This window comes from Panthera leo, chromosome D1 (assembly GCF_018350215.1).
Source record: "Panthera leo isolate Ple1 chromosome D1, P.leo_Ple1_pat1.1, whole genome shotgun sequence".
NCBI classification, from domain to species: domain Eukaryota; kingdom Metazoa; phylum Chordata; class Mammalia; order Carnivora; family Felidae; genus Panthera; species Panthera leo.
This window is the reverse complement of record NC_056688.1, coordinates 111,064,786-111,091,883: the sequence shown is the minus strand read 5'-3', so window position 1 is coordinate 111,091,883 and position 27,098 is coordinate 111,064,786. Positions and strand designations below refer to the sequence as shown.

At 65.3% G+C, this 27,098-nt stretch overlaps 1 protein-coding gene across 3 annotated transcripts; it reads right to left on the bottom strand.

The window, feature by feature from the left end:
• Positions 1–294: 294 nt before the first annotated feature.
• TPCN2 (two pore segment channel 2) lies at positions 295–27,098 on the bottom strand. 3 transcript variants are annotated; one of them, XM_042904903.1, is made up of 25 exons: positions 26,933–27,098; positions 24,053–24,117; positions 23,270–23,346; positions 22,746–22,923; positions 21,321–21,437; positions 17,673–17,779; positions 17,062–17,134; positions 15,963–16,065; positions 14,953–15,018; positions 14,215–14,279; positions 13,639–13,739; positions 12,962–13,043; positions 12,654–12,740; positions 11,786–11,905; positions 11,587–11,646; positions 9,610–9,738; positions 8,750–8,799; positions 7,335–7,434; positions 4,770–4,841; positions 3,387–3,460; positions 2,732–2,813; positions 2,560–2,642; positions 2,098–2,179; positions 1,703–1,797; positions 295–1,110 (listed from the first exon to the last, which is right to left on the bottom strand). In XM_042904903.1, exons 1-25 carry the CDS (start codon positions 27,036–27,038, stop codon positions 1,032–1,034), a joined length of 2,253 nt encoding a protein of 750 aa, XP_042760837.1. In that variant the 5' UTR covers positions 27,039–27,098; the 3' UTR covers positions 295–1,031. The 3 variants fall into 3 exon arrangements, with proteins under 3 accessions (XP_042760837.1, XP_042760839.1, XP_042760838.1); XM_042904905.1 differs by lacking the exons at positions 295–1,110; positions 1,703–1,797; positions 2,098–2,179; positions 8,750–8,799; XM_042904904.1 differs by lacking the exons at positions 295–1,110; positions 1,703–1,797; positions 2,098–2,179; ... (1 more) ...; positions 2,732–2,813; positions 3,387–3,460 and adding an exon at positions 4,321–4,454.

Sequence of the window (27,098 nt, the reverse complement as noted above, 5' to 3'; positions counted from 1 at the left end):
TGGCCCGTCACACATTACTCACTTCTCCCCCCTGTGCCACACGTCCTGCAGACACACAAAGTACGGCTACCATTGGGGCACCTGGGGGCCCAGTCAGGTGAGCGTCAGCTCTTGGTTTCGGCCCAGGTCATGACCTCACGGTTCGTGGGATCGAGCCCTGCGTTGTGCTCCGTGCTGACGGCGTGGAGCCTGCCTGGGATTCTCTCTTCTCTCCCTCTGCCTCTCCCCCACTCACTCGTACATGCTTTCTCTCTTGCTCTCAAGATAAACTCAGAGGAAAAAATGCAGAGCCACTGGCTTACACATGCCTTTATGCAAGTTAGAAAGAGGTACCCGTCACCCTGGGGAGACATTCCAGTGCCTGGACACACCCTCGCAGCCAGGTTTACAGTGCACAACCTAAACAACCTTACCTGGCCACCCTGCTCCAGAGAGGCAGGATTGGAGTTGTGTCCACCTAAGAATGACGACCTCACTCTTCGCCAGGATAAAAACTACGGGCATTCTGACCCGTAAAGAAATCTGTCCAATCAATACTCATGGGAGCCATAAAACAATAAAACCCTTAAGATTCTCTTCCCCTAAAACCACCCAAACTGAATGCCCTGGAGAGCTGCCGGTTGGCCCGTGCAGGCCCCAGGCGGGCCCGTGGTCCCTGAAGGCCACCGGCAGCCAAGGCACCACGGAAATCGCAGGGCCCACGAGGAAGGCCACTGCCTCCCGCTTTCCCGACGGTCTCAGAGGTCCTGGGGAGTCACCCTCCACCCGGGTGTAGAAAAGTCAAAGTCTCACTGCAGCAGCCGACCACAGAAAGCGGCCGGGCGCGGAGCCCAAGGCGCCGCGAGGAAAAGCCGCTGGTAGGTGGTGGTTCCGCCGGGCAGCGAACGGGGCCCTGCTCTCCGCTCCCGCCTCGCGTGGGTGGAGAATTCCGGCCACGCAAAGGCTCTCCTCCCGGGCTGCTGCCTCGACGGGCGTCCGTCTCGAGGCCACACGGCCACCTGCCGCCCGTGCCAGGACGGCGCGCCTGGGGGTCACCTGCACAGCCGCAAGTGCGGGTGACAGCTCAGCCTCTCCAGCAGCTCCTCCTCCGTGGGCTCCTCCAGGATGTCCCTGTGGAGTCGGGGGGAGGGAAAGACGTGTGGGGAGCTCCGGAGAGTGAGCCGGGTGCCTCCAGAAGAGCGTGAGCACGACTCGGAGAGGCCCTGCTCCCCGCTCAGGAATCCTCAGACCCGTGCACAGCTTGGGGAGGACCGGGGACACGAGGACGGGCTTCCACGTGTGGATGTGAGCACGGGGCTGAAAGCCCCGGGAGGACGCCCCGCACACGCTCACGGGGGCGGGGGGAGGGGTCGCCCCCGCCTTCCTGTGCCGGCAGAGGATGGCTTCCACCGTGGGGAAGGGCGGGCAAGGACTCCTAGGGCCACCTGCCTCCACCCGCCAGGAGAATCGCTGGGAGACTAAGGGAAGCTGAGCCTGTCGCCTTACACGCCCACCAGACAACAGTACAGAGCCCACGGCCCCGGCAGCAGGAGCAGAGGAAGCCCACGCCCTGGTCCCGGCTCGGAAGTCGGTGGGAGGGAGGCAAGGGACCGGGGGCTCGTGGGGAGACCGTCACAGAGGACGCCCGCCTGCCGGCCACCTCCCGGCCTCTCCCCCTCCCCGCCCACAAGCCAAGCAGACGCCCCCTTCCTCATCCACACACCTGAACAGGAGATCCACAGTCACCTGACAGCACGTATCTGGGTCCCCAGCAAGGGACTGCAGGTGAGCGCGGCGGTCCCACTTGTGGAGGAAATTCTGGGGAGCAGGCGGGGGGAGAGGGGGCCCAGTGGGTGTGCGTCCCACACGAACCGGCCTTTTCCCCTCCAGCGTCGGCCAGGCGTCCACGGCAGGGAGCGGAGCTCGCCCCGACGCTGGGATCCAGGGCCCAGCGAGGCCACCGGCTCCTGCAGGAGCCAGACGCCCGATGGCCGCCCCCAGCCCACCCGGCGGCCGAGAACCCCCACACATCAGGGGTCGAGGGCATTCCAAGGGGCTCCCGGCAGCCAGGGCGAGCAGCGCCAGGCCCCAAGGGCAGGACGGAGCCTCGGCTGATACCTCCAGAATCAGAGCCAGAAACAGGTTGACCCAGATGACAGATGACACCAGCCACCACAACACGAAGTACATCTTCGACCACCTGTGGAGGAGGAAGGCCGTGGGGGCCACCGTGAGCCACCCAGGCCACACGCGCACGCGGGGGGCACCGCGCACCTGACGGCGCGTAAGCAGCGGCTCTCCGCGAGTCCTGCCGCTAACTCTGTGGCGCCACCAGTCCTGTTTTCGCGGAAGCGGTCAACGAATCGCCCGGGCAGTACGGCCGGCAAGCGATTCGGTTGGGATTCGAACCCGGGACCCTCCGCTGGGGCCGTCTGAGCCCCCCAGGCTCCAGGCTCTCCTCCCCTCAGCCTGCCCCCAGGCCTCCCAGCAGCCTGAGGAGCCTCACCCCTCGGCGGTCCCCAGGATTGGCGAGCCCAGGGTCGCACGGCACAGTTACGCGGCGGGGGCGGGGTCACTCACGGGCCCGAGAAGCGCCGATAGGCGTCCAGAAACACCTGCCAGTTGTTCACCACCATCACATTCCACAGAGTGATCAGGGCGGCCTGCGGGGACGCACACACGGGCTCCAGGAGGGCAGAAGAAGGGGGTCGGGAGGGCAGGGGTCCCGCGGAGCAGGGCGTGCGGGGCTCACCGCGAAGTCATCAAAGTTGTTGGCCCAGTACTCCAGCTGCTCGAAGCTTCCGCAGGGCGCCGAGCTGTTGTCGGGGGCCAGGCTGCAGGGACACGGCAAGCTGGGTCAGGGGTGGGGACGGGGACACGGACGCGGGGGCCCCGGCACTGCCTCAGCCCCTGCACGCCTGGAACCGGTCTGGGCCCGAGAAGGTAGAGACAGAAATGCCCCCATCTCCGGAGGTGCCGCGAGGACGGCCAGGGGCTGAGAGCCGCAGACACACAGGGCAAACAGAGCCTCCCAGACGGCCGGCTCTAGGTCTGGCCCCGCGCTCCGCTCCACCAGGGCATGGCCTGGCCTGAAGCTCCCAAGTGGGGCACAGGGGTGGGGCCGCTGCGCTGAGCAGGCTTCAGACACGCTCTCAGTGCGGAGTCTGGGTGAGGGAGGGGAGGGGGAGAGGGGAGGGGAGGGGGAGAGGGGAAGGAAGGGGGAGAGGGGAAGGAAGGGGGAGAGGGGAAGGGAGGGGGAGGGGTGTGGGAGGAGAGGAGGTGGGGAGGCAAAGGAACGAGGACCAGGAGGCCCGCCCCCGCACCGCCATCCAGGCTCACGCTCCTCCACACCCCCAGACTCCGCACCCCGAGACGCACTCCCTTTGGCACCTTCAGGCCCCACTCACCTGCCGTTTCCAGGCGCCACGACGACACCTCGGAACAGGCTGATGCCCAGGATGGCAAAGACGTAGTACACGACCTGGGGAGGCGGGGCCGGGCCCGGTCAATGCCACCGGCACACGGACCCACAGGGCCGGGCTGAGCGTGTGAAGGCCACCTGCCAGCAGACTCCCAGCCCTGCCCCCAGCCCCCAGCCATGGGTACGGCCGGCCTCCCCCAGGAGCACCAGGACTTCTCCTCCCGGGCACCCTCTCCTGGCCACCAACCTGCCCCCCAGTGAAGGAGCAAGGAGCCACCACCACCAGGGGAGGCACAAAGATGAACTGGGGGCCCAGGGGAAAGACTGAGGCAGCCGAGTCGAAGCAAGGCTGTCCGCCTCTTCTCTGGGACAGGTGTGGCAGGAAAGAGGTAAGAAGGACCCCTACTCTGGGCTCCACTGGAGGCAGACGCCAGTCCTAAGGGAAGGGGGCCCCAGGGGAGAGGTCCCCAAGGGAGGGGCAGGTAGGAACCGGCCAGGCTTCTCCAGGAGGTGATGAGGTCTAAGGAGCACCACCCAGCAGGCTCGTGCCACAGAGGGACGAGGCCACCAGCGGCCCGACCCATCCCCACCTGTCCCCAACGAGCCCAGCAGGAGAAGGAAGGGGCACACAGCCCAGCCTAACCCAGTCCCTTCTGGGCCTCCGTCCCCACTGCTGGGCTTCGTGCCGAGAGCAGCCTTAGGTGTCCCCCCTGCCCACCGGGGCGGGACCACAAGGCAGAGCCAGCAGCACCACGGCCGACATGGCTGGGGGCTCCCGAGATCCCCCTCAGCAAGGAGGGAGGACTAAACCCCATCTGGGGTCTCTGGGGCTGCAGGGACCCCTAGTGCCTCTCATACTTTTAAAATCAGTGTCTCGGGGGGGCACCTGCATGGCTCAGTCGGTTAAGCACCTGACTCTCGATTTGGGCCAAGGTCACGATCTCACGGTTCATGAGACCAAAGCCCCACGTGGGGCTCTGCGCTCACAGCACCAACGGCTGCTTGGGATGTTCGGTCTCCCCGACCGCCTTCTCTCTCTCTCAAAATAAGCAAACTTTTAAAAAAAGAAAAAAAGAAAAGGACACCAGTGTCTCAATACGGCCCGCGATCCGAGAAACGTGAGGGATTCCAAGCGGCCGACGGGATCTCTGGCACAGAGAGGGAGCGCGGTCGGGCAGCCCTCCCCGCAGACCAGCCCTGAGGTCCGCCCTCTGCACTGGCAGGAGGCGACGCGGCTTCCCGGCCCGGACACACGGCCACCTCACCCAGGGCCCCCCTTCCTCCGGAGGGGCCGGCCGGCCCCGCGCTCACCCAGGCCTCCGGCCAAGCTCAGGCTCACCCCCACCCCCACGCCCACAGCCACACTCACCACCAGGATCCCGCCGAAGGCCCGCATGTTTTTGATCAGGTCCAGGATTGTACTGGCCACCAAGGCCATCAGCTGAGGACGAGAAGAAGGCACGGCCCTGCTCTCTCTGGCCCCACTGAGGTGAGGCCGACCCTGCCCGCCACCCAGACCCTGGCCCGGAGAGGCGGGACGCGACCAGTGGACGACCAACCTACCCACCTGCGCACACGCACACAAACTGCATGCACACGCACACCCCTACACGCACAGCTGGACAGACGTCCCACAGCCGCCCATAAACACGCACACACGCGGATACATCCACGCCCGCCACACACACTCATACTCAGAGACACCCGCCCAGATACGCCCACGTGCCCCCCACCGACGCCGCCAGCCCCCCAGACGCAGCTGTGTCTCGATCCCGAGTCCTCTGGCGAAGCCACGGCACACGGGGGCTCAGATCACACTGCCCAGCGACCCACTGAGGCTGGGTTGGCCGCTCCTCTCTGGTCTGGAGGCTCCACACAAGCACAGGCCCACGGTGGCCAGGTCAGCCCCAGGGACCAGGTCTGAGAAACGTCAGCCCCAGGGACCAGGTCTGACAAAGGTCGGCCCCAGGGTCCAGGTCTGAGAAAGGTCGGCCCCAGGGACCAGGTCTGACAAAGGTCGGCCCCAGGGTCCAGGTCTGAGAAAGGTCGGCCCCTGGGACCAGGGCTGAGAAAGGTCGGCCCCAGGGACCAGGGCTGAGAAAGGTCGGCCCCTGGGACCAGGTCTGAGAAAGGTCGGCCCCAGGGTCGAGGTCTGAGAAAGGTCGGCCCCAGGGTCCAGGGCTGACAAAGGTCGGCCCCAGGGACCAGGTCTGAGAAACGTCAGCCCCAGGGACCAGGTCTGAGAAACGTCGGCCCCAGGGTCCAGGTCTGAGAAGGGTCAGCCCCAGGGACCAGGGCTGAGAAAGGTCGGCCCCTGGGACCAGGGCTGAGAAAGGTCGGCCCCAGGGACCAGGTCTGACAAAGGTCGGCCCCAGGGACCAGGGCTGAGAAAGGTCGGCCCCTGGGACCAGGGCTGAGAAAGGTCGGCCCCAGGGTCCAGGTCTGAGATAGGTCGGCCCCTGGGACCAGGGCTGAGAAAGGTCGGCCCCTGGGACCAGGGCTGAGAAAGGTCGGCCCCAGGGACCAGGGCTGAGAAAGGTCGGCCCCTGGGACCAGGGCTGAGAAAGGTCGGCCCCAGGGTCCAGGTCTGAGAAAGGTCGGCCCCTGGGACCAGGACTGAGAAAGGTCGGCCCCAGGGTCCAGGGCTGAGAAAGGTCGGCCCCAGGGACCAGGTCTGACAAAGGTCGGCCCCTGGGACCAGGGCTGACAAAGGGACCTCCGGAGACGCACCAGGCTCCCCACCCACAGAGGGCTGCTCCCCTCACATGCAAGCCTGAGCCCCAGGGAAGAGCTCTCCAAATAGTTCATTTTCCCCACGTGATGCGTTAGGTCCTAACGCTGGATGCTACACGACAGAAACCACCGTGTGTGTGTGTGTGTGTGTGTGTGTGTGTACAAGCGATTAAGCGTGGCTACCGTGCTACACGTGCACGACACGTGCGGTTACACGTACGGGTGTGATACAGCGTGTGGTCACCGTGTGCTTGCACGGGCGTGTCAGCACGGGAATACGTAATGAGATGCGCGGTGTAGTTACGAGCACGTGTGTGATCACGCGCACGCAGGGGACCGCGTGTGCACACGCGTCCCCACACGCACGTGGGCGGCGGCCCCCAGCTGCACCCAGGGCCCCAGGCCCCCTTCGGATGGGAAACTCTGCTTGGAAACAGGCAGCCCCAGAAGGGACAGGTGCACGGCGAGGCAGAAGGAAGAGACGAGCTCAGGGGGAGGGACTCGGACACGTGGAAAGGGGGTGACGTCCTTGGATTCTTCTCTCCCGAAAAGTTCTTAGAAAAGCAGGAGGAGCAAAGTCTACCTCTGTGCCGGGTGGGCGCTGGGCCTAGATCCCCTGCTCGCCCGGCTCCCCTCCCCTCAAGGCTGGTGTCCCTCCCTGTGGGCACGTTAAGAGAAAACGAGGCTCGTAGATGTCACGAGCCACCGGGTTCCCGCATCGGGGTCCCAGAGACTAGCACCCCAGCCAACCCCACGCCTGCACTGGGGGTCCTGGAGGGGAGTACCCTGGCCCGTCCCGCCTTCACCCCTCATTACTGGAAGCCACTGAGAGCCCACACCCACGGCCTTCTAGAAACCTCAGGACGCCTGGGAACACGCGGGTTCCAAGAGCTCCAGACTCTGCCCCTCACCAGCGCCAGGGGCCCCAAAGAGCCCAAAGCTACCGCCGCAGACGCCGCGGTGCCCCACACGGGTCCACCTGCGCTGGCCTCCCTCTCCTCATGCATAAAAGCAGGGCTGGAACTGCCCCCGGCATCACCCGGCTGCAGTGCAGGGCTGGGGACACGCCCCAGGGAGACCAAGGGGACGACGGTCCTGCTCTCGGTCCCTCCCTGCCCAGGCTCACCCACTCCCCAGAGCAAGGCCACAGCGGGGGCAGTAAGGCAGGGTGGCGAGGTGAGGGCGTCAGGCACGCACGTACCTTCATGCTGGGGATGATGCGCAGGAAGCGGAACACGATGAACATGTTCACCAGCCGGGCCATGTCCCACAGCGACAGCAGGCCCAGCATCTCTGGCTTCCTGGAGAGACACACAGGAGACGGTCGGGAGGGCCCCGAGACGTCGGCGACAGGAAGACCGGGAGGCGTGTGTTCAGACACAGAGAAACAGAGACGCAGAGAGCAACGGGGCGGGGGGCGCGGGGGAGGGGGGCCCCGTCTTGGCACACGCTGAGCCCGGACTGCCCACACCTGCCGGCCCAGGACAGCACGGGTCAAGGCACAGCCCCTCACGCTGGTGCCCAGCCATCGCACCCCGGTCTCACACGACAGACACTCAGGTTCCAGAGGCCGGAACACTCCAACTCTGGTCCCAGCCCGAGTGGAAGAGACGTGGTCCCTGAGCCGGTCCCGTCCCTCTCCGCTGACCCCTAACCACCCTCCTATTGCAACCCCTCCCTCTGACCTCGTCCCCTGTCCCTATCACCGACCCTGTCTCCTGACACCATCCCCGTCCTGACTCTGCCCTCTCCTGTGATGCCATCCTGCGGCCTGACCCCCTAGGTGTCCCTCGGAGCTTACTGTGCTCTTGTCAACTCGAAACTCATGCTCACGCAAAATGTTCCCCTGCGATTCTCAGACAAAAGCAGGTTTTCACTGCGCTTGAGAAACCAGGCGGCCTGAGCTCCTGCCAGGCCTCGGCTCACCACCACGGACAGCACCAGCCCCAGCCCCACCCATGTCCCCCACGAAAGCCCTTCCTAGCTGGCCCTGGGGCAGCTAAGCCGAGTCGCCGGCACTTCCGGGCCACTCCACTGGCAGACAAGCAGCCCCCGAGACACTGAGAGGGCGGGGCCGGCACAGGCCCCGGCTGGGGCAGCTGTGTTCTGGGCAACGCAACCCAACGGCCACCGCAAGCCACACTTCGAGGCGCTCTGGGGCCCCCTGGCCAGACAGCCACACTGCTATGCGGCCAGAACCAGGGTGGGTGGGGCTCCAACAGCCCTGGGGATTCAGCAGCCCCCGCCTCCGCCATCCAACAGGGTGGCGCTCAGAGCAGGAGGTGACAAGCCAAGGTCACACGGCTCCCAGCCGCACGCCCCGCCCTGGTGCCGGGGCTGAGCCCACTGCCCGCTAGCGGCTTGTCACAGCTCTGGGAACCCTATCCATCTGACGGCGAGTTAGCCCATGTCACAGGATCCCCAAGAGCAAAGAGAGACCTGCTCCCACAGTCCTACGGGCCAAGTTCCGAGCCACCTGCTTCCCTAACACTCGGGCCATGGGCCCTGGAGCAGCCCGAGCAGACAGGCCAGGGCGCCTGGGCACGGGCCACCCACCCCTGGGGCCTACAGGGTGCTGGTTGCTGTAGCCTCCCTCGGTTCTCTCCAGTCACATACCAGCCTGGGTGTGGGAATCGGTACACAGCCAAGGTTGAGATCTCCAAAACCTTTAATCACAAAAGAAGAGAAGGCATCGCTACAGCAACCTAACCTAGGGGGCTTTCAAACGAGTTCTAAAGCTCGTGTCTGACATGCTCCCCCTCAAACGGGGCTTTGGGGGGGAAGTCAGAGCTCCGTCCTTGTCCCCATGGGTTGGTTCCAAACATGGGACTTCCTGCGGCCGAGAAACACACTCTAGTCTCAGGAGGCGGTGGCCTATCCACAGGGAGGGCGGGACACCGGAAAGGCTGGAGGAGCCCGGGTCAAGGACAGACCGGAGGCCCGGCTCTCAGACCGTCCTTGTTCCTGTCCCAAGGAGCCCGCACCTCCGATCAAAGACGAACAGATGTCGGACCAATATGGCTGCCACGACGCACACATCACGCGTGACCCTCCACTCCCACAGGCTCTAGGGAAAGGGTGCCTGACCCCCGCGGCCCCTCCTGCCACCCACATCAAGGCCCCACTGTCCTTAGTGTCAGTGGCCGGGGCCGGCTCAGAGGGCGGGGACCGTGAGTTCCTCTGGCCCCCCCCCCCACCCCCGGCAGGGGTCGGGCAGCCTGCCCGGTGACACTCAAGTGCAGCGGAAACCCCGCCTCCCGCAGGCCCCCGCTGGCCGCACCCCCCCCCCCCCCCCCCCCCCCCAAGCAGCGCACGGGGGCGAAAGCCGGCCCTTTGCCCCTGCAGGCCGGAGCGCGGCTCCCTGTGGCCCTCAGCGCCCGAGGGACGGCCCGGGACGGGACACGGCACAGAGCCAGACGCAGAGAGCACACCGCCCGCCCGGAGAGGCCAGCGGCCCGGCGCGTCTCAGACTTTACCAGCAGGACGACGGTGAGGAGCCCGTCAAATACGTTGCTGGAGTAGGACAGGTACCCCCGCAGGCCCAGAGCGAACGCCTTGAGCAGCAGCTCTAGCACGTAGTACAGGATGAAGACGCAGTTGAGAATCTGCAAAAGGGACACAGCTGCCTCGCGCCCGGCCCGCGCCACCCGCCCTCCGCTCGCCTCCCCTCTGGCCTCTCGGGGCCGCCCTTGCCACGCGCCCGCCGCTCACACCCGGGGCATCTCCAGCACCCCAACTTCCTGCCCCACACCCTCCCCTCAGGTGGCCTGGAACCCCACGCCGGCTTCCAGAACTCGCACGTCTGCGGCCCTACGTCTCCCGACCCCACATCCTCTCTGTGCCCACAAGGCCGGGGTCACACTCCCCCCCCCCCCCACCACCCCCCGAGCCTGCGCCCCCGGCTGTCTCTGCCCTGGCGCCTCCGGTCCAACCTCCAGGGGACCTCTAACAACTCCCGTGGGCAGCGCCCTCCCGGCCTCCGCGGGTGTGTCTGAGACGCTCTTCGCATTGAACGTGGCCTCAGGCTACTGGGTCCCGGTCCGGTCCATGTTTGAAGCCAGGAAGTAAGACACGGGAGTCCCGAGGGTGGGGAGGCGTGGTGAGCGCCGCGGTCACCCCACCTAGGTGTCCAGTCTAAATGCCACATTCCTAGGGCACCTGGGTGGCTCAGTCGGTTGGGTGACTGACTTCGGCTCAGGTCATGATCTCACAGTTTGTGAGTTCGAGCCCCACACTGGGCTCTGTGCTGACGGCTCAGAGCCTGGAGCCTGCTTCGGATTCTGTGTCTCCCCTCTCTCTGCCCCTCCCCTGCTCATGCTCTGTGTCTCTCAATAAATAAACGTTAAAATTAAAAAAAAAAAAAATTCCATATTCCTAGTGCTGCCTCGCTCACCCGTGAAGAGATGCTGTCAGACCCCATCTGACCAGAAATCTCTCATAAAGCTAACCAGGCTGACTCTAGTGCTGAACAATTACCGTTACAAGAGAGAAAATACGGGGCACCTGGGTGGCTCAGTCGGTTAAGCGTCTGACTCTTGATTTCAGCTCAGATCATGATCCCAGGGCTCAGGTCGTGGGATCGAATCCTGCGTCAGGATCCCCTCTCTCCCTCTCTCTCTCTCCCTCCCCCTCCACCCCACTCTCCTTCTCGAGCCAGTGTGCTCTCTCTTTTAAAAAAAGAAAAAAGGGAGAAAACATAGATCAAGTGTATCCAATTTGACTTTTGTCAGGAATGAAACCAGCCACCTCTGGAATGTGTCATTCACGAGGAGGAGACTGAACCTTTCTGGGGTCATCCAGGAAAAAAATACAACAGAAAGAAGAAAGAAGAAAATCTGATCTTCCTGAAGTGCAAAATGCAGGAATTTCAAGCGTCAGGTCAGAAAAGCCGTTGTTTCGATTTTGAAACTAGGATACGTTTTGCTCCACATCTAACACACAGGACACAATCTGTCCTGGCACATTAAACCAGATAAGTCAAACAGCTTCCTACGTAATTAGAGAAGATGTAGTCGTTTGCGTCCATTTTAACATCTTTCACGACGCCGTGAAAACACCCGCTTTGTTAAGAGTTCTGGCGTTAGGTACCGTGGGGGCGTGGCTGCTACTTTGCCTAACATCCAACGTGGGAAAATTGTTTTTAAATTCCTAGAGAGTTTGATGAGAGCACATAACATTCAGAAAGGAGCTCACGGTTCCAAAAAGGGCTGAGAACCAGCCACGGAGAAGCTCAAATCCCAGGGCCAGACAAGGCGGCAAGACGGGGGCGGCCCCACCCGCTGCCTTGCCCCCCACCCCCGCCCCCCGGCCTCGCCCGGGCCAGCACCCCTCCTCTGGGGGCGCCCCGCGACGGGCGGAGCCGCTCTGCAGCAGGAGGGCCCCGGGGCAGGGAGGCCGTGCACACTCACTCCCTCTGGCCGCTGTCACCCCGGCCGCACGGCCCCAGAGCTCACCCCGAGGACGAAGTCATCACGGTCCCCGGGCAGCACGTCGGCATCGAACACCAAGAACACCTGCGGAGCCAGAGCGGGAGGCGGCTCGCCGGCTGGGCCCGGCAGAGACCTCGGGCAGGGGGCCGGGAGGAGGGGCAGGGGCAGGGGTGGCGGGCACGAGGTGCCTCCCACGTCCACACGAGGGCAAGGGCACACTCACAGAAATGGACACGAGGTTCCCAAGGGCGATGAGGTTCCCCAGGTAGTCAAAATAGCGGTGGCTGAAGAGGAACTGAGCGCTCCGCAGGAAGGGAGACCGGTACTCGGGCCGCGGCGGGCGCTGGGGAGGGAACACGCGTGTGCTCAAACACACGTGCCTACGGGGGGCACGTGCCTGCACCCCCTTATTCTGGGATTCGACTTTTCCTACCTTCTCTCTCGTCCCAGTCTATCCAGCCTGAGAAAATAATCTCAAACACGAAAACAGGTGCACAAAGACGTTCATCCGAGCAGTCTTTGAACACCAAAAGAGAGGCAGAGAGAGCCTAAACGGTCACTAAGCGGCTTAAGTAAACCACGAGGGACTATCCGGGGGGGACCCTGAACACACGCCAGGTGTTTACCAGACAAAGTGTTCTGTGAATAAATGTACGTAAATTACACGCCAATAACTGACACGGGACAGTCTTCTGGACACAGTGCTGAGCTGGATGCCAAGGCCCGTCTGGGGACTTGACAAATCAGGGTCAAGGACAAAGGACAAATGCTTTGGACAAACTCAGGAAGCTCCAGAGAAGGACACACAGGAAGTAGGTAAGAGTCTGTCATGGAGACAGGGGAACCCATCCAGAAGGTTCCCCTGAGTCAGGCTTGGCCCAGGCCAGTCCCTGTGGTCTGCGAATTGCATCAGGTTAACAAAACCTCCTCGGTTTCCAAGAGCCCAGCAATCTCTGTTCCCGTTCCCCATCCTCGGGGCCAGAATCCCTGGCACTGACGCCAAGGGTCACCCGGGTGATCAATGCCAACACGCACCGTAAACTTCCCCGTTCACCCCGGGTGGCCTGGCCCCAAGCAGGTGGCTCAGTTACCTCTTTAATCACCCTTTTGTCAAACTCGTTGAAGAGCTTCTGAAACTCCTCGGCCGACAGAAGGTCGCCACCGTAGGAACGCACCTTCTACAAAGGACAGAAACACAGGTCAGCAGGGGTCAGCTGGGCCCAGGGGAGGAAGGGCCCAGGACAGGAGGGTGCGCCGGGCCCAGCCCCCACCGGCCCCCGGGCCCCGGCCGATCTGAAATGACGCCCTGTGCGGAAGCGGGGTTGCTGGCCGACGTGACCTCCAGGGGGACCCCAGATCACAGACCGAGGAGGGCAAGGGGAAGAGGGGACTCCGATACCTCCATGATGACCGGTTTCTGGTGGCTGTCCAGCTGGACTCTCTGAAGCACCTGCAGGAAGTCCTGGGGGTCCACCCCGACCCTGGGAAGAAAGACACCGCGCCCCAGTGAGCCCGGCCAGCGCAGCGCACCCGGCGCCCGCCCCTCTGGCCTGGGCTGTGCGCGTGCGACCGAGCCGCCCTGGGCGATGACACGGGCCTCCGTGAAAGAGCCGACCACAGGCCCTCCGACGTCCTGTCGTCTAAAATCCCCACAGACACTACTGTCGCGCCCCCGAGAGGAGCGCGCTGGCCCTCGGAAGCGGCAGGCGGTACGACAGCAGCACCACGGCTAACGAGCCGTCTGAGCCGGAGCCTTCCACACCGACACCACCTCCAGACCAGGTCCCGCTGGTTCGGGCGCCCGAGCACAGGGGCGCGGGAAGGGCGCAGTCGGGGGAGAGGGCCAAAGCGCCTCGGCCCCCGCCGGCCCAGGGTCTCCGGGGCTCACGAGGACGACCCCGCGGCACCAGAGAGGCAGAGTCCTCAGGATGCCCGGGCCCCAGCCCGCAGGGAGCTGGGCAGAGCGGTGCCCGGGAAAGGCCCCACGGAGCACGCCACCCCTGAGGCGTTCCCTCCCGGCAGCAGGCGCCCCCACTTCCTCGGGGAGAAGGGGCTCCCGGGAGCCCCGGCACTCACCCTCGAGGGTGGGCTTCTCCCCGTCTGCTCATGGAGGAGAGGACCTCGTAGGCGGCCCGGGCCCCCAGCCGCCTCCGGAACAGCGAGGTCTGGAAGGACTTCTGCAAGCCAGGACGATGGCTCTGAGTGGCGGGGCCGGGCCTCTCCCGGCCGTACACCCCCTCCTGTGCAGCGGCCTCTGGGGGCACCCACCCGCCCGCGGCTGGGAGCGGCCCTCGCCCCCTCGGGCCCCAGGGGCATGGCCAGACCCCTCCCGGCCTGCGGAATTCACGCAGACGTGCTTTTCCGCTCTGCGCGCCTGGGGCCCCCAGCTCTCACACACACGGTGGGCTCGGGCCGCCTGCCCTGGGAGGAGCGACCTCGAGGCCTCCCTCTAGAAGCGGCCTGGGCAGCAAGGATGTGCCACGGCTCCCGCTTCCCCACGGGAGGCGGCGCGGAGACCAGCGGGGGCCGCCACCCCACCCCCGGCCGGCCACCCTCACTGCGGGGACTGCCTGGCCGGTCAGCTCGGTCGCGCCCCGCTTGGCCTCCAGGGGCAGCTGCTCAGGCGGGAACAGGGACAGCGGCCCGGCTCACCATCAGGTAGCCCCGGAACTGGTTGTAGATGATGGCCGTCAGCAGGTTCATCAGAAACAAGCTTCCTTCGAGTGGGAAAAGCCACAGTCATCGGGCAGAGTCTGGAGGGAGCACCCCGGGGGCCCAGGGCCAGGCCGGCATCCAGGGGCACAGAGGGGACATGGGCACAGCAACCCCCCGGGGGGGGGGCGGCAAGAAGGGCAGGGACGGTCACAGAGCAGGGCGTGCTCGTGGTTCCCGTCAGGTGCCCGGGGCACACCAGTCACCCCACACGTAGCCTTGTCCTCATCCAATGAACACGCAAGACACCAGGCCTGCCCAGCCACGGGCACAGGGGCCATCGGTAGTCACAGACCAAAGACCACGAGATGGTCACACTGAGAAGCCACGAGGTTGGAGGGCACATGAGGGGAGGTCATGGGGTTGGGATGGCACACTGGGGTGAAGTCATGGGGTCGGGAGGGCACATGGGGGGAGGTCATGGGGTCAGGAGGGCACACTGGGATGAAGTCATGGGGTCGGGAGGGCACACTGGGGTGAAGTCATGGGGTCAGGAGGGCGCATGGGGGGAGGTCATGGGGTCAGGAGGGCACACTGGGATGAAGTCATGGGGTCAGGAGGGCGCATGGGGGGAGGCCATGGGGTCGGGAGGGCACACTCGCACCTGAGCATTCGCGATCTTGCCACTGGGGGCAGAATCTTGCCCCCAGTGACCCCTGCAGACCCACCGGAACTTACCTATCAGGGTGAAGACTATGAAGAAGAAGGCATAGGCCCGGTTCTTGGAGTACGCAGGAGTCATCACTGGGAGAAAGAAAGCGGAGGGACTGAACCCTGCTCCCACCTCAGCGTCCCGTCCGACCCCCTCACGGCCCCACGCCGTCTGCCTCCCAGAGGAGAGAAGGGCTCGGCGGGGAGACCCAGGAGGCCTTCTGGTCCAATGCCGACCCCCGGCTCTGCCGGCACACCCTCGGAACGGAGGGCTCACTACTTCTCGAGGCTGCTCCTCCCTTCCGCTGAGATCTGCTCCCCTGTCCACTCCCCGCAGACCGGAAGGTCAGCTCTCCCTCGGGTGACTCGCTAGGACTCATGGGACGCGTGGGCACAACACTCGGGGTCCCGCCGCACAGCTCTCCCTGGGTGTGGAAGCCGGGGGCTGCCCTCCCGGGAAGGTCTCTGTGATGGGGGGGGGATCACCCCCGCGCCCAAGACCAAAGTCACCAGCCAGGGGACCAGGCCACGGCCAAGCCCTGGAGGCCTACGGCACCCCACCCTGGCCGTACCGCTCGCCCAGACAGAGAGGCCCCGGCAGCAACCCCAAACGTGAGCAGCCACAGCCACCTGAGACCCAGGGCCGGGCCCGGGGGGCAACAGGGAAAGTGGTCAGGCCTCAGAGAGGAGGCCACCGGGGGCCCCGCCAGACACACCAACTCATGCGTTCTTAGCTTCCCGGTGAAGTCAGGAGCCAGGGGAAAGACAAGGCGAAGGGAACAGACGCAAAGGGAGGAAGCGAGCACAGGAGACGGGGAAAAACGGAAGAAAAAGGAAAAAGGCAGGAAGGAGGAGGGAAAAGACGAACAGGGAAAGAAAACCAAGGAGCGAGCGAGGGAGAGAAGCCAGTGTCATCCTCCCCCGCGCGATAAAAAGGCCTTCGGCACCCCCGCGGCCCGGAGCCCGGCTCTGCGGCCCAGCAACAACCAAAGCTGCCTGCCCCCCGCCCCCGGGGCCTCTCCCCACTCCTCACACACCGTCAGGGTTGTTGGCGGTGGTCAACAGCACCAGGAGGGAGGTCAGGGCCTCCGGCAGGTTGCGAAAGTACGTCAGCCTCTCCCGGTCCTGCCCGTCGTCCTGCTGAGAGCGAACGTGACAGCTCTGAGGCGCCGTCGGGCCTCTGCCCCAGCAGCCACTGTGAGGCCAGCATCCCCTGACCCGCCATGTCCCCATCACTTCCCAGCAGGCTCTGCACTCACAGACAGGACCTCAGTCGCGGCCTCTGGGCCCAAGAGCCAGTGTTCAGGGAGGCCCCGCACCCACAGGGACACCGGCCACCAAAGAGGGTCTGCTGGGAACCACGGCGAAAAGCTCTCAGCCGCCCTGGCCGAGACACACGCAGACACAGCACACACGACCACACAACCACATGGACGGACACACACACACACACACACACACACACACACACGCGGCAGCTCCAGCTCTCCCGGAGTCAGAAAGGACAGTTTTCAGTCCCCCCTCACGGACAGCACAGCCTGAACCCCCAAATGCCACAAGTTCAATGAAAACCGGCCTTGGCTGACCATCGGCCACATTCCCAGGACAGATGCAGGACAGCTCCAGGCCTGAGGACAGCAGCCCCGGCCAGGACATGAGGAAGGACACGCTGGACCACAGATGCACGGGGCGGGGGGACCGGGGCGACAGGTGGGAGACACCTCCACACAGCAACAAGCCACCGGGGGCCAAGGAGCAGGGAGGAGCTGGAAGAAGGGGACAGGGGCGGGGAGGGGAGGGCAAAAGCCCACAGCTGGAGAAGAGGAAGTGGGGACAGGCAGGTGCCGTGAGAGGGACGGTGGTGCAGTCCATCCCGAGGGCCCCAAATGCCAGAATGAGGGGGCCTCCGTCTAACAGGGTGCAAAGAAAGCCGGGTGAGTGACGGGGCAGGGAGGGGAGACGGAAGGAGGGCCACCAGGCAGACCAGCCCTGAACCCGCGAGGCAGGGGGCACCCGGGGGCCCCATCAGGGGTGCACGGAAGACCGGCCACGTGGAGAGACCCCGGAGCCTGGGTGGGCCGACCCTGTCCACCCAAACCCCAAGGCCCCGGGCCGGGTCAGAGCGGAGCGCCGTACCTTCTCGCCTGTGAAGAGAAGCATCCCGAGCATGGTGAAGACGCACAGGTGCAGTGCCAGCAGCAGCACGACACTGGGGAGGCAGGGGTGGGCGCTCAGCACGGGACACGCACCCCACGCGCCCAAGCGGACAAGGGACTAGGGACAGCCGACCCGACCGCACGGGGAGCTCCCTGCCCCGACAGAGCCCACCGTGCGCTCAGCTACTGGTCCCGCCCTAAGGGAGCCCTCTTTCCCTGGCAGGGACGATCGGTGACCCCAAAAGCATTTCCTGGGGGTCCAAGGACCTCCCGTCTCCCAGAGGGGAAGGCCACGTCCAGCCATCTGGGCTGGAACGTGAGGGGTCACCCATGTGAGCCACTGGGGGAGGGGACGGAGACAGAACTGGGGGAGGCACGGGAAGAGAGCGGGCGGGGAGGGGTCACGGCCACAGCGGGGCAGAAGGGAGCACCCGCAGGGCTCTGCAGCTATCAGGCAGGGGCACAAGGCCACCAAGGGGCTGCCAGGAGGCCGCGAACACCCGCCCACCGGCCTCCCCAGGCCGCAGTCCCGGCGCCCCTTGGTGCCGGCACAGCAGGGAGCAGGAGACCCCGCCCGCCCGGCGAGCCCACCTGGCCATTTCCGGCAGCGACGACCTGATACACTTGAGCGTCTTCTTCATCATGGAGGAGTTTTGCATCAAGAAGAAGGGGCGAAAGAGCCTGCGAATCCGCAGGGGCTGAAAGACGGCAGGAAGGGGCTGAAAGACGTTTCCACCCAGGCCGGAGGCAGAAGGCCGAAGAGCCCCGGGCCCCGCTCACGCCCCTGCCCCCGCCCCTCCTGCCCCCGCACGCCCCGGCTTCCACCTCGGGCTCCACACCCTCCTCCTCACACCCCTGCCAAGGGGCCACCCCTGCGATCAGAGCACCCAGGGGCCGCTCCCCGCCCCCCACCCCCCCACGGTCCTCGGGACCCCCCGGCCTTCTCGAGGGCTTCCCTCAGGCGCCCCTTCTCCCTCACCTGCTACCAAGACACCACATGTCCCGACACCTTCACTCGCAACACAACCCTTGCCCCCCCACTCACCCCTCCACCCGCCCCGCGTGTCCCCGCTCCCGACCCAGCCGGTCCTGCTGTCCGGTGACCTCCAGGCCTGAGTCTGCCCAGTGCTTCGGGCCATCTCCCGGGGCCTGACCCGAGTGCTGGTGCCCAGGGCCCCTCCTGCCCTCTGAGGCCTCGCACTCTGGCGAGCTCATCAGGCCTCTTGGTTTTCAGGCTCACGGTGATGATTGTCCCTCCACGTCCACCCGCCCCTCCCAGCTCTCAGCTCCAGACTCTGGGCCCCCTGGGCTTCTCGTCTCAGAAGCACAGCTAGGTCAGCCCCAGGCCCTACGGACTGCCCGGAGGCCCACTCTGGCCCGCCCAGGGCCCGCCCCTCGCCGCCCCACTGGCTGCGGCCTTGGCCCCATCTCTGCTCAGCGGGAGGGTGGTGCCCGAGCCTCCTGTCCCGATGCGAACGCCACCTGCTCCTGCACCACACCCAAGTGCTCTGGAATCCTGCCGCGCACCCGGTGTCTCTCGCGACCGAATGAGCTCCCTCCAGCACGGGGCAGACCCTCCAGATCGTCTGCACCACAGGTGATCCCAAGGCCTGACTCAACCTCCCTCGGCTACTCGCACCCTCGGAAGGGGCCCAGCTCCCGGCACAGGACCGAGAAAGGACGCTCAGGATACTCAGGGCCATGCCCCCAGCCCTGCCCCGTGGGCTGAGGAACCAGCGTCCCCAGCTCGCCCATGATCCGCTCGCTGCCCCTGGAAGGAACCTTGTCTCAGGGCCCGTATCCCGAATCTTCCAGCCATCCCTCTAGGCCAGGCAGGGGCTGAAGGTCCTGCTGGCACCCGCACCCGGGGTCTTGGACCCTCACCAATAATCAGACACGGGACAGGGTGTGGCTTCTCCCCGGGTGTAGTGACCCGACCTGCCAAGGGCCCTCCTGACACAGGGAGCCACGTCAGGTCGTGGACCCGGAGACATGTGGCCTTGATGAAGGATGGGAAGGTTCATCCACAAGACTCAACCCTGATTAGACGCCAGCCTAGGGCCAGGGTGGGGTGCCCCTGGGAGGCCCACACAGAATCACAGCTCACCACTGATCTGCAGATACCTAGTCCCCCGTGAGAAAGAGGCACGGCAGAGTTGTGACCATGGCCTATCTGGTCACCGGTAGACCACGAGGGCTGTGACCCTCCTGGCCACAAAGTAGAAATGGACGTGAGAGACTAGGCCGGAGTGGGTGGGATGCCCCTGGTTCTCCTTCCCGCCCTCCCCGCCCTGGTGCCTGTGTGAGTTATGACTGGCCAGCTGGCCACAGGGAGAAACCTGGGGCCTGGTTTCTGGACGGTTCTGGGTGATGGGCTGACTCTACCCAGTGGACCACGTGTGGCATTACAGCCTCAATTGGGAGAATCCCCCCCCCGAGACGGTACTGAAGGGAAAGCTTTGCGGCAAGCGGGGTCCGCCCCGTCTGTACTGGGAAAGGTAACGATTCCTGGGATCAGGGCACGGAAAGAACAGGCCAGACCACAGGGGATGGGGTCCAGGAAGCGCATGTGTGGATGGGCAGAGTGAACACCCACAAGACACAGAAGGACGCGTCCTGTAATGTGCAAGCCTCTCCCCCCAGGGCACCACTGAAGCCCTGCCCTCCAGAAGCAGAGCCCGGTTCAATTCGGCTCACCCAGCCCGATGCGGCCCCCTGGCAGGGGGTGGGTGACTGCGATGTGCCCCTTCCCCAGGCACTGGACAGACAGGCGTGCGGGCTGGGGCTCTGCCTGGGGCCACCCAGGGGCTACCCTCTGAGCTTCAGGGGCCCACGCTGCTTCAGGGCAGCCCCACAGCCCCCACTGGCCTCACGATGGCCCTCACTCTGAAGTGCCTGGCCCGCGGGAGGGCCCAACGGCCCTAGGCAGGCTCAGTGACCCCAGCTGTGGGGCACAGCCCTCTGTGGGACCAGAAGGCGCATCAGAGGCTCTGAGCACCAGGATGTGACAGAAACAGCAACTCCTCCCCCCGACCCCACGACTCAGTGTCCTGCTGCTCTGGGGAGGGCGGGGCGGGGGGGGGGGGGGGGGGGGGGCGGCGCTCCACCAGGGACACACGTAAGAATTCATGCAAAGCAGGGTGCCGTGCCAGCATGGGTGCCCATCTGCCAAGGACAGCCCGGGAGTGGAGGCCTGGGTCCCCATTTGAGGGGAAGCGCCCCGAGTTGCTGAGGAGCTGGCCGAGGCAAGGGCCGTGGGACGCAGAGGGAGAGGAACTTGTAAGGAGCAGTGAGGGCCCCACCGATAACAAAGCGAGGTCTGAGCTGTGCTCGGTCTTCCTGGCCTGTTGCGCAGATGTGGGTTCGTAAGCTAACGAGGCTCTTTCCTGCTAGGAAGTGGGAGGCGGGCCCTGCGCCCTCCCCTTGGCGCCCTCCCCTTGTCTGCCCTGCAGCTCTCTCTCTCGGCAACGGATCCCCGCTTACTTCCGCCAGCGAGGGCGTGGACAGAGGCTGGGACGCCGGAGGGGCAGACGGACGGCTCCCTGCTGTCCCCTTGCTGTCCCTAGGGCAGGTGCCCACGCCCTGGGGCTGCCAGCCGGCCCTGCCTGCGGCACTCCCAGAACGAAGCAGTCTCCGCAGGGGCACTGGTGATCTGCACCCCTCCAGACGCCAGGGGCGGGGCGCCAGCTCTGGGGGCCTGTCCCCTGAGCTTCCTGCAGTTCCGTGTCCCTCGGGGCCCCGTTCTGCTTTGTCGGTTACTCGACACCCGTTTAAGCCCCTATGTAAACTCTCTTGGCTAAAGCACCCGATGGGCTTGTGTCCCCGACGGGCCCTGAGGGACACGGATGTCCCCACACCCACTTTCCCTGCTTCTCCTCTATCCAATCACGGGGCAGAGCATCCAGGTGGTGGTGGGGGGGGGGGGATGGTGCAGCCAGAGAGGTTTGGGGACCGGTGGCCGATGTGGGCCTTCTTACCGCAGGCCCCACAGAGCTCTGGGCGCGAGGCCCTGGACGGTGCTTTCCTGGGGGACCCAGGCGGGCGAGAAATTCAGCTGACAAGTGGGGAGGCAGGAATTAGCAGTCCCTGTGCCCTCCCCAGGCCTCAGGACGGGCCTTCTTCTACAGGACGGGACAAGGCCAGCGGCTGACCGAAACGCTAGGAGGGTGGGAAGAGACAGGCAGCGGACGGGCCACCCAGAGCTCCCCGCTCCCGCCTCGGAGCCACCGCACCACCTACCTCCTGGCAAAGCAGACTCAGCGACACGATCCAGTCTGCGAAAGACACGACCAGCACTGCGAGGTAGGCCAGCAGCCAGGGGTTCTTCCGGAACTGGGCCCATCCAACCAGATAGCTCTGCAAGAGAGGCGGTGGGTGAGCGGGCGAGCAGGCAGCCCCACAGACACCAGCCCTGCGGCCGGTCCGAGGCCGTGGACGTGCAGGGGTGAGGCCGGGGCGCCCGGAGCAGAAATCCCCACCCAGCCCGCCGGTGACCTCGGGCACTTTAACCCCTCTGGCCCGCCGCCTCATCGGTCCTGCCCGTCCCGGCCGCCAGTCTGGCTTGCGCACAGAAACCACTCTGGAAAAGAGCCGTTCTGGAAAAGGGGCAACGGCACTCGTGGTCCGCTTCTGGTTAGGGCCGGCCCGCACCCAGAACCGTCTAGACCAGGTCTTCCTCGGGGGCCCGCTGGCCAGGTATCAACAGCCCCACCGGCAGCAGGGGCATCCAGAGGTCACGCTGCGCAGACAAAAACGTACGCTCGCTATCTTTCGAGACTCCCCAACTGTCCCAACCGTTCGGAAGACGCTAATGAGAACCGCTCCCCAGTTTCAGTTCCAGTCTGAAAACCCTCAAACCCATAAACACATCGTGGGCTAAAAAAGAAACAATGTGAAGCGGTCCGGGCCCTCGGTCCCCCCCGGCCCCCAGCGCCAGCAGCAGGGGCCCGAAGCCACCCCCACAGCAGGACAGCCCGGCAGGCACCAGACCAAGGCCCTGCGGGGCTCTGGGGACAGTCTGCCGCACTACCCGGGGCTCCGTGGCCAGCTGCGTATGCTCGGCTGGGCCTGTGGCGCTGGGATCACTACCGTTCGACCAAAGTAACAGGACGTGTGACCCACAGGAAGATCTCCGGGCCCCTCCGCGTCGTGCTGGGAAGCCGCTACGGCTCTGAACCCCCGACGTGGCTCAGAAGTTCACATGAGGAAGGCCGGACCCACCTCCAGCTTCCCGAAGGGCTCAGGTCAGAGTCGGACACATGGCCGCGCGGCAGCCGGTCCTTTTCCAGCCCACACCCACCTCCTCCCTTGTTCCTCCCCTCTTGGGGGCGGGAGGGCGGCCCACGAGCGAGACCACCGGTCCTCTCTTGTTCTGTCGGGGTCTCTCCTCACAGAGGCACTGCCAGACCCTGGGCCGCTCCCGGAGGCCCCGCGAGGCCGTGCACCCGGCAGGCCCGAACCCAGACTCGGTTTAGTCCAGAGAGAGAAGAGCTGACAGGGTCTCTTGTCCTCCAACCAACCCAGGCCTTTTGCTCACAGGGGGAAGGTGCAGTCAGAGGAAAAAGGCAGCCAGCTCCGGGAGCATAAAGATTAATCCGGAGGGCAGCACGCAGGGTGGGAGGGCACCGGCCCCCGCGCTCTGGCACCTGATGGCGCCCGGCTCACCTTCACAGACACGTCGGCCACAAAGACCAGCAGGCAGAGCGCCTCGACACTCTCGGTGAGGCCACAGGGCGGGTCCCAGGGGGCCGAGCGGAAGCGGACGTCCGCGGTGCTAGTGAGCGAGGAAGGGGTCTCGATAAAAGCCAAAAGCAGGATCAAGAAGATGGTGAGGCTCAACATCCTGAGAAAAGAACCAGAACTAATTGAAACGCACGAGCCAGCGAGGCTCTGGGCCGCAAAGCACATCGGCCGGCAGAGTGCCGGGCAGGACAGCAGGCCACCCTCGGTGGCTTCCAGAAGCAGAAACCCCGCCTCGCGGTCTGTGCCCACTCTGGAGCGGTCAGCTGACGGTGCCCAGGCCAAAACTCAGTGGCGTGGCTGGACCTCATCACCAGGAGGGCCCCGCTTTCCGTGGGCTGGGCCCCGTGGCAAGGAGACAGGGGAGGGGGAGCCCGCCTGGACCCTGAGGCCGGCCTCCCCCCACCCAGCCAGGCCGCGGGCACCCCGCGCGCCGTGCCCCTTCTCACCACTGGCAGGTGTTGGAGTAATACAGTCGGTAAAGCCACATCGACCTGGCGTCCATGCGGTGGTTAATGGAGCGGTACTGGAGGTGAAAGGCGCACGGGAGAGCATGAGCGGGGGCCCCTTTGGAGCCACGCGGCACGGCCAGCCCCGTGCAGGGCCCCCGCTGACCCCTCGACAGGCCCTAGGCGGGGACACAGGCTGTGGACCGGAGTCCCCTCGATCGCACACGTGGAAAAAGGGCTCTCTCGTGGCCCAGCAGGGGCACGTTAGCAGGCAGACTCAGAACACCCTGGGCATCCACTGCCCCGCGTGGATACCTGTTTCTAAGTGCACAGCTGTGCCCTCTGCCTGCCTGTGACGCTGTCCCCTCTGCTGTGCAAGGCCCTACAACGGTGCCGCTCTCCAGGATGCCCCCCACCTGGCACACTGCTCCCTTCCATATTCTATTTCCCAAATTGAGCCTCAATAGCATTTTCCAGCAGGGGATGGACTGGCCATCTTGGAGCATCTTTCCCAAGACCTGGACAGGCCCTCAGTAGGTGGTAACTCAACGAAACGAGTGTTTCCAGGGTTCAAAAGAGCACCCAGTGCTCACCTGGAGGGAGGACTCCAGGCGAGCCGTGCCCAAAGTGCCCGTCATCACGGTAATCGTGGCCACACGGTCCAGCGACCGAGGCCCTGGCCCCAGGACGGCGAGGAGGGGCCCATCGGGGCAGCCGTTACCCAGTCCCCACAAAACCTAGAGACGGGCCCAGGCCCAGCCACTGGGAACGGGTGCCACCCACCTGGATGGCATCTTCGATGAAGACGGCAGCCTGGTCAAAGCAGAGATCCTGCCTGGACGCAGCACCTGCAGGCAGAAACAACACATCAGGTGACGTGGGGGATCACGTGGCACTCACCTGCTACAGGGCCACTGAGCTCAAGGAGAGAACTTGGAGGCATTCTTTTCTAAGGCTCTGGAATGACCGGCCTTTCGCCCTGCCGCGAGTTTGCACACAGGAGAGCCCCAGACCTGGGCTGGCACAGGGAGGACTGTGCGGCCGTCACTACCCTTCTGCCGCCTTCACCCACCAGCAACTTGGGGCCTCAGGGCCCAGGAGGATGGATGGAGCCTCCGTTGTCCCCAGGAAGGCTCCCGACTACAAGGGGCCTTGAAGTCAGGCGGCTTGAAGCCATCCCAGCACCCTTGTCCCCTGCCCACCAAGGAGCCATAAGCTGCAAACGAGATCAGTCCCTGCGGCCTTGGGTTCTGTCCACTGATCGTGGGGCAAGGGCCACCTCTGTGGCTTTGGTGCAGAAGCTGTTGCTGGACACAAAGGGAGAAGGCAGGCATGAGGAGCCGTGGTTCGCAGCAACGGAGGAACCTCACGGCCCGGCGCCCAGGAGAGAGGGTGCAGCCCAGGCAGCCCGGGCCCCGGGGGCGGGGAGAAGAGCCCGCACGTAGACCCAGCAGCTCCCGGATCAGGGAAATGACACGGCAGCGGTTCCTGTTGAAGATTCTATTTTCACACGTGGCCCCTTTGGGCCAGCAGCTTCTGAAAACTACCCTTAACCGGTACAGGGAACACACAGACATGTGCACAGCTCTAGAGCAGAGGTACCAAAGCCAGAAGCGGAGCAGGCCACAGAGAGCAGAGGACAGCAAGGGCTCAAACGCTGCTCCCACATCAGCCCTGGACCAGCCTCTCTGCCTCTGCCCCAAGCCCCCCGCCCCCCACCATCCCCAACATCCAGTCTAAGCCCCCTCTCCTGTTCCAGGCTCCACCCTGCACTGCCTGCCTGGGACCCCGACCAGCTCCCTGATGACCCTGGGCAAGCCCCCGCACCTCTATGCCTCAGTTTCCCCTCACAGGTCAGATGCGACGGGACGGCTGTGCCGACTCAATGGGCTGCTGTAGCTACTAGGTGTTATTCGAAAAGCCCCTTCCGTATCACGACAATCCCTCGGCCTCTGACTTTTCCATAGCCGGGGGGGGGGGGGGGGCGCCCCGACCAGGAACAAGAAAACAGCCACCCTCTCCCTGCAGCCCGTGAGGTGAGGCTGGGTCAGAAGGACCCGACCGCAGGGTCTGTGGGGCAGCACAGTCCCCGGACCCCGGTTGGCAGGACGAACCCCACCTAGGAGCCCCGCTAGGGAGCCGGGAGGTGACCAGCCGTTCTCGGTGCCCCCTGCCCCCGGGGCCAACAGCCTAGCCGGGGAGACTCAGAACACAGAGCGTCCCCTCACGCTCTCGGGAAGCCTCATCGAGGCATGGCGTCGGGACAAAGAGCCCTCTCTCATGGTCCACGCCGCCTGGCCCCGGCTCCTAGCTTACAATGCAGGTCTCAGCGGCCTGCCGCCCACTCTGCCAAGACTAGGTAGGACCTGCACAATCAGGCCCAGAATGGCCATCAGCACCGACTGCCCCATCTCGGCCACCTGGCCGGGCCCCGTGCAGAGGGCGTTCCCAGCAATCTCCCCGAATCGTCACAACGCCCCTCAGGTCAGCTCTTCTGACTCCCTCCCTTTTACTGAACCTTAGAGAGGTTAGGCAACCTGCCAAGGTCACACAGCCAGAAGTGGCAGCACGAGAAAGACACTCCGACCTCCAGACACAAAGTCTGCACCACCACCACCCCCCCCCCCCCCCGACACCCAAATGCCGCCACGTCCTATGTCCCTTGTCCAGGGATCCGTGCTGGATGGAGACCTTTCCTGGGGGACAGCCTCTGAGATGGACAGGCAGGCGGCCGCCTCGGCCTCCGGTTTTCTTGTCTGCGGTCAGGCACCCATCCCCCCAGTCCACGGATGGGCGCACACCACAGGCCCCTCCTGGACCCAGGAAGAAAGTTAAGTCCGGAAAAGGAAAGTGGCCCTGGAAGGAGCACCCAGCTCGGCACTCGCAACAGATCCCAGGGCTGACCTTGGACAGGTCCGGGATACTCTCCAGGCCGGGCCTCGGTTTTCTTCTCCTGCAAGATGAGGCTGAGGCCCTTCCCAACCCCCCGGGGTGTCTGCCAGAGACCGCTGGACTCCACCCTCCCGCCCTCCTCGGGATTCAGCAATTTCTCTGCCGTAAACAGGAAGGACAGGAGGGAGCTGCAGAGGGCAAAGGAAGCTTCCTCCCTGGCCGGGGTGGGGGGGTGAAGCTTCCTCCCTGGCCGGGGTGAAGGGGGACCAGCCCCTGGGGAGCCTCCGGGCACCCGGAATGAGAGGGCAGACTGAAAGGACTCCTAAGTCTACTCCCAGCGGGGTTCGAATCCCTCCTCAGCCACCTCCCCGCTGGGTGACCCGGAGTATGGGCACGCCCCTCTCCGTGCCTCAGTTTCCCCCACAATAACCGGGAGGAAAACGGAAGTGCTGCTTCCTAGGAGTCACCAAGGCGATCCGCGAGGCGCGGGTCCACCCGAGACGCATCGAGGGGGCTGCACGGCGCTGGCTGCCCCAGGCTGGCCGAGGCCGGCTGGTCGGAGGCAGGGCGCGACCCTGCAGCGCTTGGCCGACTCCGCACCCGCGCCAGTGCCCGGGTCCGCAGAGCGGCTCCCCTGGCGCCCAGCGCCCGCTCGGACCCCGGCCCGGGGAGGGGGGGCGCGACGGCAGCGGATGGCGCGGGGCCGGGGCGGGGGTGGGGGACGCACGCGCCACCCCCGCGGCCCGCTCCCCTCGCCACGCCGCCGCTCACCAGGCCCAACGCGGACGCCGCGGGAGCCGGCCGAGCCCGCCGGGCGGCCACTGCCGCCCCGGGCCCGGCTCAGAAGGGGCTCCGACTCCTCCCGTGGCTCCTCCATGGGGTCGCCGCGCGCCGCCGGACCTTCACTGGAGCGCAGAACTCCGCGCGCGAGCTCCAC